Raw genomic sequence first — 12,169 nt, 5'->3', positions numbered from 1 at the left:
AGAGACAAAAGAGAGAGAGAAAAAGAGAGGAAAAAGAGGAAGAAAGTAAAACATATAAAAGAATATTTAAAGAAGATATAAAAAATAATTAAAACGATGTATGCAAAGTTAGTTTATAAATTATTGTAGAAGAAAAATTAGAGAAGAAATTTATATCCACATTAACGCAAAAGACAATTTAATGGCTCGCGCGAGAAATACACCGGTTGTAAATTGGTCGAGATTCCCATCCATTTCATTTCCCGGACTTTTAAGCCAACGGGCATACATCAGTGCAGATGTGACAAGCGTTAAAAAATGGCGGTACGACGATAATCCACAAGCGGCATGCTCGCCCACCCATAACGAAAGCGGCACACATCGCTGGAAGCTCACGACTTCTCAACCTACGACCTACAACCTCCTCCAATCCGCCCGCGACCTCCTCGGATCTCTCTCGAGCATCAACCTATTTTCATCTTGGGTCTTAGAGAAGGGCGGAGGAGAGATGTTGGAAGAGTAGACGTCGGCTCGGGATGGGGCGTGTTTGGGAGCCCTTTTGCGGTGCTCCGAAGACAATGGAGCGAGTGCAAGCAGAGCGACCCGAGTAGGAGGAAGAGTAGTTGGATGGTATAAAGGAAGGCGTCTATATGTATACGACGAAGAGCCACTCTCTTGTCTTTTTTCACCGTTGCCGGGTAGGTGTTCTTCCTCATCCTAACTTGCTTATCTCCTTTTCGCTTCGATCTACCTAGCGAGACACCTTCACCGGGTTTCCTCTTGAAAGAGAACTGCAGGACGACTTGCAATATTAATGGAGTTACGTTGCCGTTTGGCTTTTGCGTTCGCGAGAAATATATTAATATTAGCCATTATATTAGAGATAAACTTAGATAAAAATTACATTAAAAATTGTCTTTATCAATATAAAATCCGCGGGAAAAATTTTATGAGAATTATAAGTGTGTAAATGTTATATCTTTGTACATCTTGTGTTCTTCTTATAATAATGTAATAAATATGTATGAAATAGTATAATATTTTGTACTTAATAATAAATTTATAATTTAAGTAACATTTACACAATTTATGTAACATTTATACAAGCTATAACAGATAATAGCTTCGCATTTCATAAAATATATATGTTTTTAAACAAAATTTTTTGATGGATATATACAATTTATTGTAAAACATTCCTATCAATTATACTACTACAATGATTATTAGATGCTCACAATTTCCAACATTCAACTATACATTTATTCAGTACATGAATAAAAATCATGGGATAAAGAGCAAAACGATATAAAAGATTGAAAAAGAAATTATTTTACAAAGAGAAGAAACTCAACAATTTGATATTCTAAGTAATTCTCGAGAACAGTTTCATTAAAGAAAAAAGAAAAAGAATAAAAATCCCTGACTTTCTTTTAACGCAATAATAAGGCATGATTGATTCTAAAAATACCGTGCATATAATGACGAAGAAATATGCAATTTTTATACTCTCAGTAACAAACTCTATTTAAATAATAATCTCATTTCTTAAAAATAAAGTCCAATAGAAATTGAAATGATATGATCACGTAATATTAATTGTAATATGTATTGTGATAATAATTATATTTTTCCAAGTATAATATGAGGCACGAATAATTATCATAAATAATTATATAAATAATTAGCATAAACAAATCTATATAAAAATATTAAAGTAATATAAATTTTTAAAACACAATTGTGTATGTATGATATATACATATATATTATTTTTTTAAATGTTATTATCAATATTATAACGATTTTTTACAATTAATCAAATTTTTATATTATTCTAATATTTAATAAATATTTAACCGAGAGAGAGAGAGAGAGAGAGAGAGAGCGCAAGATTATTAAATCAATTTTTATTTTCTTGTAATAGTGCTTTTTTCAGATATATAGTTCCAAGATTTCCTATAAAATTACATTGCTATAAAATGATGATGACTGAAATAACAGAAAAATTGCGAATCACCGAAAGGGACGTCGATCTCCTTGCATAAATTTGCAACTCACTGTGCAGCATGCATTTAAGAGAATAGCGTCGTCTAGTAGAACACGCGCAAACTTTCCGACACCTCCTGCTTTGCATTTTACATACGAGCGGGGCGCCGTTAATTTCGAGTACGTCAAACTCGAACGCTCGGTACACATACAAGGACCAGAGTGAAGCTGCCCCGATTATTCAGTTCTGTATAATGGCGCGATGGGCGATGCGATATTCAACGTAGACGTCCTCTCGATGAAAGGCGACCTGTTCTCTATCGATCTCGCGAACTCCCAAGCGACGAGGCATGGCCGCACAATCGCTTGACGGACCCATTGTAGTTCCGAGTCCACTGTCTTGGCCCTCAGTTTCAACGTCCTTAACCTACGGAGTGGAATCATGATCCTTCCGCCCCTTTCACTTCTTCGCGATCTTTACTTGTCTACTCGATTCTCCCCCCTTTAGAGGATGACCCTTGAATTCGACAAAGTTGTATTCGAATATTGCAGATCTGGATAGTTTAATACAATGCACTTATCAATTTTCCGCTAGAGATTAGTTAGATAAAAAATATAGCACTGCGTATAAATAAAGGAAAATTTCTCGATAATTAAAAAAAATAAAAATAAGAAAATGCAAATTCGACGAATTTAATTTCATAGACAAAGTAATTATAATGCACAGTAAGTAATAAAATAATATCTAAAGTAGAAAATAAATATAGGAATTTTTATTCGATATATATATAAAATATTATATTTTATTTTACCAAAACTATAGAATTTAAATAATTATTTTCGATATTTCGTTCTATGAAATATACCACTGTTATAAGTTTGAAAAAAAGGAGCGATTCTATTTCGTACTTATTCTAAACGTTGATCAAACTAGAAATTAACATGAAACGGATCCTGTCGCGTGAAACAGTGCAACAGCTAGCTGCTTCTGTTCACTCCGCGGATAATTCGCACTAACTTCACTAAACACAATCAACTCGAGACAATAATACACTAGCTTACAGCTATTCGCGATCATGTCTGTGATCATCTGTCGGAGGGCTCGAGCAGGATAGTCCGAGAAACACAGAGATGTCTTTGAGTCCGTAACGTCGGAAGTGCAAGAAATGTCTATCTCAATGCAAAGGAGAACAAATACAATGTCTAGCCACCGTTTTCTATAAGAGGCAAGACAACCGTAGACAAAGCTTACAAGGCACATTATGCTAAGATCCGGTGGTTTGCATAAAGCACCGACGATACTATTCTCCTTGCCACATGCTGGGGATGGAACGCAGAGATAAATCGCTGACAAGAAGGCAGAAATCAAAATTATATAATACGATAAGTTATAGAAATGAGAAAAAGAATAGAGAGAGTAAAACACAAAATCACAAAAAATTAGTAGATAACAAGAAAAATACTAGAACATTTTATTTGACATTAATGAATAAATTTTATAGAGAGAATTTAAAACATCCAACTTTTCCTCGTAGAAATTTTGCAAATCATGGCAACGTCGTTTATATAATACATATAATTTCTCTAATATAATGTTACACATATATACAAGTATTCCTGTCGTCTCCTTATTAATGGAAATGCATATAATTTCGACTGATTGGGCCTTGCGTATAAGTTCTCCGTGTGCCTTAATTAATACGTTCCCCTCAGACTCGCAAACGCACGCATATATCACCAAATGCACGTTAATGAAATAGCGGTTAGCGGCTGTTGAAGTAGAGCGAACATGCCTGCAGAATCAGCCTCGATTCTCTGTGAACTCGTAGTCGCATTTGCACACATGATGTGCACATCTTACCTCCTCCCGTCAGAGAATTATTACTTAGATTTACACAACTAACATCACAAATTGCACAGTTGCGCATATTTATTAATATAATGTCTGTTTAATAACAAGAGAAATTTTTTTTTGATAATCAAAAATATTACAATAATCATCTAATTTCATTTCTTTTCTATTAAAACTTGTTTATGTTAAAAAAACATAATTATAAGATTTTGACAAGATTATGAGATTTTCAATTTGCTCTTATCGATTTTTGTCCAATTATCATACGAGAGATTTTTGTTTAATTATCATTCTCATACTAATGAGAATAAAATGAAAAAAAAAATGAATTGAAATTGACTAAATTGTTAATTCGTGAAATATGTATTATGAGTTTCTTAATTATTGTGTTAGTTTCTTAATCTTATCTTGATGCTACATCTTTGGAATGGGAACGTGCCTCCCTATTTATTTCACCGCTCTTTACCAATCAAATGATTGTGAACGGTATTTTAATTATGATTTTATTTTTGCGAGAAATTCTATTCATATTTTTCGCGAAAATTATGTGATATAATAGCCAGAGTTAGAGAAACGGCCAACACAATCGACAAGAATTTACTTCAATTTCGCTAATTATAACTCGTGTGTCACGTGTAACTTTTTTGTTTTTTCTTTCATCTTTTTTCGGACGGATTATTCGATTCGAGCAGATTTCCACGCAGGTCGATAACCGAAGTGAATAAAACCCTCTCTGCTCATGTATTTAATCGAACCCGCGTGCAACGTATAATAATCTCACGAGTATTGGCCATCGTTATTTCGCCAATCGCCGCGGAAGAAATTCACCAACACGATGGAAATAACAAACGCGCTGTTTTCAATGGATTAAAAACGAAGGTGGGCGATTGTGCGCTAATAAATTGTTAGCACTTTCTGTAGAGATCTTTTGCCGGTTCTCATACGCGGAACGGCTCTAATACGTTTTTAATGGAGCCACATTACCCGTCTAGGATGAATAATGAAACTTGAATTTAATTTGCGCCACTTTGAGATTCATCTCAATCTAGAATAAACGAGGCTTGATCGTATCAGTGACAAAATGAAGTGGATTGAAAGTTAAATGATTTATGAGTCATTTAGAAATTTTTTTATACATCCAAGTCATGTTCTAAAATTTTGCATATTCTGAGGTTTATTATTTTTCATATGAAATTTAATCAGTGCAGTAGCTAGTCCAAATTTTTTATCTCGGAGATTTTCTTTGATTCGAAATCGATCTTTCCTTGACGAACAATTTTAGTATTTAAGAATTTTAAATTTTTTTATCTAAAAAAAACACTTTACATTATCAATAAAATATATATTTTATTTTCTTACATCCGTAGCATAAGATTAACATTAAGTATTAATTACCTTATTTAGCCGATATAGCACATATTATATGCAATATCTACGGATTCTATTTTGATCTAGTTATTATATTATACGTACTATAAGCAACGATTCGATGATTACGGGAACGCAAGAGGCAGTCACGGGCAGTCTTCATCGAGCTTGTTTAAAACGAGTGGTATTACGTGATAAATCGAATCTTTTTTTTTATAAAATGTCGTGTACTGTTAATCGATCCGGCGGATATTACGTGTCCACTTTGAAGCGTGCCGTTTTAAAACACCGGCGTTTGCCGGTGGCTCGCAAATTGAATTCCGAAGTCATTCTACTGCATCGACTATCAGTGAGCATTTTTGCAGGAAGATAATATAGAAATAACTTTTACGAGAAAAAAAATGTCGAGAAACTTTGTTGCACCCGATAAATACCCTTCGCGCGCGTTAGAAACATTTTTAAAAATTTCAGTGTTGTTCAACTGAAGTTACAGTTGAAAAAGTACATGAATATCGACATCAATGCAATGAAAAAAACGTATGAAATAGATGATTTCTAATTTCAATCACAATGTGACTTCTTTAGACGCATATAAGAAATAGCGAAAAATTTATACAAAAAACGATATATAAATTGATAACGCTATGAAATCTCCTATTGTATTATGTTATCCTTCGCGCTCATTAAGTTCGCGGTATCGTGGGACCTTAATCCAACTATATTCCGGCTTAATCTAGCCATATTCCAGTTCTGTAGATAAAATCGCGTAACACTTCTTACAAACGTGAGTCTGAATGGGGAATTTCATATCGATATTCGATTTTCTCATCTAGCGTAATATATTTTTTTTATGATCATGCTTTATAGGACAAAAGAAGGGAGACTAACAAAATACGAAATGATTTTGATATTTCTGTTATGTAATAGATCGCGAATACTATTCAATGGTAAAGAAACTTATGTCGATCGATCGTATAAAAGTTTTGTTTCGCAATCTTTGATTTATAATTTGTTCTAAAATAAATTAATCGATGGCATAAAAAGAGTGTTAATCATAAAATTTACATCTGAATATTACCGTATTATTAAACGAATTTTTATTCATCTTATGAAATCCAGATGAATATCCTAGAGTTAAGGGTTTCACGGAGGAATCTCGTATTATATGAGAACTGGATTTAATATTTGACAGTTTTATCGAGTGAACAATAATCTCGCAAGATTATTTATCTTCAGATGAAGATGGGAATTAAATCGATTCTCTAAATTACTAAGAGACTCCTTCCTTGGGGAGTCTACCAAGCACAAATGAATATTTAAACGGTGAAAAGGCAGCCCGAGCATCAAAGACTTTCTTATTATTGAAAAGTTCGCGATAGAAGATAGCTTATTACTTTCAATGCACTCGGGCTTCCCGATAAGTCTCGTTATTTTGATACTCTCTTGCGAACTATTATCTCTATCTCTCTTTTCTTTTTTTCAAGAAATATTTTATCATTAAAAACAATTATCTGTAAAGTATCAGTTTTAATAAGTATCAATGTATGATAAAATGTACATACGAAACATGTGATACGAAAAATATAATAGATTCGCTTATTTCTTTATGAAAAAAATAAATATATAAAACATTTTATATGTATATATATATATATATATATATTTCTTAAATTATATTTTTTAAATTAGAATGTATTAATAACACATTTTCTTTCTTTAATTTGAAATTGATTTTTTATCTCTATTTTTTATCTATAAAGTTAGTATCCCACTTTAAAAAATTCCATATAATAAATTAATACAGTTCTGATTTTTTCTTAAAAAGTTCCAAGTTCGTTGTAAATTAATTATAGTTAATGAATTCTGAAATTAAATATGAAAAACAAAAATTCGGAGGTAAAATGCTTGTTTGCCTCTTTTATACATTTTTGTTACACGAATTGGATATAGTTGTATTTAAATTAAAAACACATTTTTTAAATATTTATATTTTTTTATGAAGTTCTGAAACTGTCCAAAATTTTTATCAAAATTCTAAATTAAAAAAAAAAAGTTTTCTTACGAATTGAAAAACTTACATGCAAAAATTTGAAAAATTATCAAAACTCTTTTATTTTTTATCTTATCGATTCGAAAATTAAGAATAAACACAAACTTTCAAAAAGTTAAAAGCAATTGAAAATTGAAAAGTTACGATAAATGATTAACTTCCTCGACATCTTCGATAAAAGAAAGTCGATATCAATTTCTTTTTCATTCTTTCTTTGTCATTAGAAGAAAGTCTGTTATTAAAACTAGAAAAAAAATATTGGAGTACTATTACATTTGATGATTTACTCGTATTTAAATTTCTCACTGTTCTGATCTTTTTTAGGTAAAAATACGCTTATGTCTTATATTTTTCAATCTTCAGCTTCTATAGAAGAGAAAGAATGAAATTTTGTCTCTTTGAAGATTGCATTATGCAAGTTAATTTGCAATTTGATATAAACTCGTCCATCAACTCGTTCATAAAAAGAAATCCATGTGCTGCCTTTTAAATATAAAGGATAATATATATATATATATATATGTGTGTGTGTGTGTGTGTGTATGTACACAGATACCTTTTCAATATCGATATTCTCTACTCTTGCATTTCAATTTATGTTGGAAAGGTATTCCTGACATCCGTCTCCTTGAGTTGCGTGAAAGAAATTCGAGATAAAAAAAAATTGAGATTCTTTTCTCAGTTTCGCTAACTGTTCTTGGCTTTGAAATCCGACGAAATTATAGCGAGAAAAGAAGTACATATTAAATATCTCGTATCTTCTCTATTTTCTGTTCTCGCGAACAAACGAGACTGCAATTAAATGACCTTACAAAAAACGTACTGTCGCTGGTTCGCATTAGATATATATATATATATACATATCATCATTATTACACTTTTTCCTATATAAACGAGTTTCTTTTTTTTATTAAAAATTATTTAAATTTCTCACAAAAAATTATAATAAGTTACCTTTCCATATCAGATTTATTAAGTGTAATATAACCTAGAGATTTTTTTGTTTTATTTGTAAGCAAATAAATAAAACAATATTACAAACATATATTATTAACAAGCACAATCGGCCGTTTATAATGCCTATTGTGCATTTTTATTACGCACCATTTCTCAAAGCTCGCTTAAATCGCCACAACGGCCTACTTAGAATCTATCCAGCCAAGCAATTTATTTTCATTTCTCTCCTAACGATTCTCAACCCTCTTCCGTGCACTACTTTCTATACAGACGACGAATAATTTCGTGCTCCTTCCGAAACCATTTACTTTGTCCGATCGATAGCATTAACGTTATAGTTTCGAGGAATTTTGTAACACGATTACAAGTGAGCTGGAAAACGCATGTAATGATTTCATCTCCAACAATTTAGCATTAGAAATAGTACTGATTCCACAAAATCAAATTAGAACTATTACTATTATCATATAGGTTTTTATAATAGATTTATATGAGGATTTTTTGTTAGAAGAGAACGATATAGGCAGCTGTTGCAGCACATATTCCAAAACGCTCCTACTCTTCCTCTTGTTGCGCTCATTTTATAATTAAATTTTATAATTATATATATATATATATATATGAAAACATTATTAATTAACATTTTGACATTCTGCATAATAAATTTTTTAATTGACATGTGTGCAAAATTGTGTTAAATTAAGTGATATCAAAGTTATGAATGTACATTTATCAAGTAGAGATCAGAGATATATAAGATTATTAAATATCTTATTTAATTTCAAGCATATAGATATTATAATCTAATTATCTCATTTAACTTCAAGCAAAGACATTTTAACCTAATTATAGCTTAATCTTAATCGAGAATCTTAAATTATAAAAGAAGATAACGTTCCATAGAATTTTTAGACTAAGAAAAACACAACATAAAATGTTGTGCCAGCAAATCCTTATACATTCTCCTTCTCTTATTGTTTACTCTTTTCTCTTGTCCTTTCCATGAAATTTATGATTGCCGTAGCTTAATTGTACTAATTGCTTATATACGTAAATTTCAACGCACGATTTAGGATTTAATTTCGATGGCTTATTAACGAGGTACAAAATGATAAAAGGAAATGAGAGGAATAGTAGATAGAGAGGCTAAAGTTTGAAAGATATTGCTTGCATTCTGTATAATATAGCTAACTACGTTACGCAATATGCAATGCACGCATTAGAGAGGGAATAATAATATGTCATTTCCACAATTTAAAGATGTCTTTTATAAGATTTGCATTAAAATCTCTGATATAATTACTGTAATAATAATTCGCTTATTTATTTCCTTGTGAAAGTGTTGCGTAATGTTTGAACGTTTGGCAGATAAATATTTGTTTACTTTTTATTTTCTCTCATGATTATAATTGATGAAAAAAAACTATGTCGATAATGTTCGATGCTTTCGCAAATTAAATTCTTTGATTTCTCCTTCAGAGATTTTGCAACGTCTTTGTCGCGTAATCAAATTACCTGAATCCAATTAATAGTTCATCGATATACAACGGTGGGTCGAAGCGACTTGACTTGTTCACTCACGGTACATCCACGATCGTAGTTAACCACGTAGTCAACGTTATGTACGTAGAAACCGCGCGTTGTTTGCCACCAGCAATTCGGAGCATGCCTGATCGAACGTAACACAGCGCATACAACGCATCCGCGGCGTTGTACGGTTGTCTTACGAGATATTAAACCCCGAATCCAGCTGTCCCATGTCACGTAATGTGAAATCGGCCTGTGCGTGCCGTGCAACGAGAACAACGAAAATTGTTGTATAACAACGCATCGGCAAGAGAAACCGATATTGGATGTAACGCGTCCCGCGAGGCAACCATATTCGCTTGCGTATGAAATCTGTTTGCCGATTTTATCGCACGTGTAGCTTTATGACACGTCCATTCAAAAAAAATAAAAGAGCAGAGTATCACCATCGAGTAACACTCATTGTTTTGCGGCTCTTATTGCCAATCACTTGCGGCGGCATATTTTTAAGTTACGTAATACCTGGTGGTTTTTTCATCGGGATGCAATATATATGATTTTCCAATTTTTTTAAAACAGAAAGAGAGTTCGTTATCTTATAAAGTTTTAATGCTGCTCTTTCATTCATATACTTATTATATTATCACCAATGTGATATACACACTAAATTCCTTGAGGAAAATTATATTACTCACCCTTGGTGATTTGCGTTTGGCGCTCTCGACACACGGGAAACCACCGCACTGAAATACATACATAAATGTATTATATAATGGTCCTATCTAATAATCATGTTTAATACAAGAACACGTAATATTTCAGAAAAATAATATTTTTTATAGATAGAGATTTTTGCGTCAAATATTAATCATAAATAGTACAGTGAAAAACATTTTTATGCAAAGTATCAGAACTAGATGGGTAACATAGATTGGTTTTATAGCATAATAAACAGTAGATGGTATGTTATAAACTACATTCGAGGCTTGTACGACGGTCTTTGTAGAATGTACAGTAAAGGCGTTCAATGAATGCCTTATCAGAAAGGCGTGTTTTAAATTATATTATAAAATCATATCTATATACGTCGAGACAATTTTACGATCAATATAAGAATTCATAATTCTGAAATTTACATATCGCGATTATATATTAACTCTCACCTCACAGTAATTGCACATGCTCAGGTATAATATGACATTTGCATAATATTTTTTATACATTAAAATATGAGAAAAATTTTTTGTCAAATCAACAAGATCGTTTCTGGACTACAAATATGTTAAGACTTATATCATGTTAATCGTTTCTAAATTATTAAATAAATGGTTATATTTATTTTTGAAATAAATGCGTATTTGATTTGATACATTCTGGCTTAATTTCTTATTATTTTTTTTCTATGAAACATTTCAAATATCGCAAGAATAATATTTAAAATTGTCATGAATCTGAAAACTTAAAATATTATTTTAAATAAGAGAAATTTCTGATAATTCTTTTAAAACCATTATTTTAATTAATAATTTTCTATCTTTATGGTGCTCTCCAGATATTTACTTAGAAATACAAATATTTATACTTTCATTATTTTAGGAAAAATAAACTTATGAATTTATCTAATTACTATCAATATAATAGAGTCTGCATTTTCAAATGTGATTTTTATGTTATACGTTTGCTTAGATTATATAAATCTATCGAAATTAATAGAAATTTTGTAAGATTCAAAAATTCGAAATATAAATATATAAACTGAGAATTACATCACTATCATTATATGTGAGAAATTGAAAAAAATGATTTGACGGACAAAGAATCACTATGGAGTGAAATTAAAAAAAAACATATTTATGCGTTATAATCATGTGTCAAAGAGATATTCGAAATATTGTTTCGTAAAATGATTTTATCAAACTCGTCGGCATAGTAATAATTCGTTATGCCTTCATGTCTGCTTATTACAGTTTAACGATGGAAGAATCCGTTCGGCTTTTCCGTCAACTTGTTACGCAAGCGGACGAAACGAGCGTCATTCCGAAATGCGAAAAAGTTCGTCACGAGCAACCATAGCCACCATATACAAACACCGCAAGTGCGGTTTATTATTTTATCATGACGGACACGTAAAAATATGCTGAGCGCTCGTGCGCGATTTCTATGCGTGCACGCGACGAGTTTAATGCGCGGATAACCGAGTGGAATGGTTTTGTCACGGAAATATCACTGACTAATGCGACAAACATTTTTTTCCACATTGAAATGTTTTAACCCTTTTAATTCTTCAATAAAAGTAAATTATATATTTATATTTTTTATTAATATATTCGATAAACTCCATATTTATCCTCTTATTACTTCGTCTTTGTTAGATTATTACAGTACTATGTATAAACAATTCATTGATAAAGAGTAATTTTTCATTGCATTAAATTCTAAATTTTTTC

The 12,169-nt window shown here is 31.3% G+C and overlaps 1 protein-coding gene across 4 annotated transcripts in view; it reads right to left on the bottom strand.

Annotated features, from left to right (window-relative positions):
- Nrx-1 (neurexin 1) overlaps nt 1-12,169 on the bottom strand; it is a 222,501-nt gene that overhangs the window by 197,605 nt on the left and 12,727 nt on the right. For all 4 annotated transcript variants that reach the window (XM_083109202.1, XM_083109205.1, XM_083109204.1 and 1 more), the window contains exon 2: nt 10,418-10,465. In XM_083109202.1, coding sequence (XP_082965328.1) covers nt 10,418-10,465 — 48 coding nt within the window. The remainder of the gene's footprint in view (nt 1-10,417; nt 10,466-12,169) is intronic.

The sequence above is a fragment of the Camponotus vicinus genome, unplaced genomic scaffold (assembly GCF_025532165.1).
Source record: "Camponotus vicinus isolate PSW18456_S1 unplaced genomic scaffold, iyCamVici1.0 SCAF_9, whole genome shotgun sequence".
NCBI lineage: Eukaryota > Metazoa > Arthropoda > Insecta > Hymenoptera > Formicidae > Camponotus > Camponotus vicinus.
This window is presented reverse-complemented; position numbering and strand designations above follow the sequence as displayed.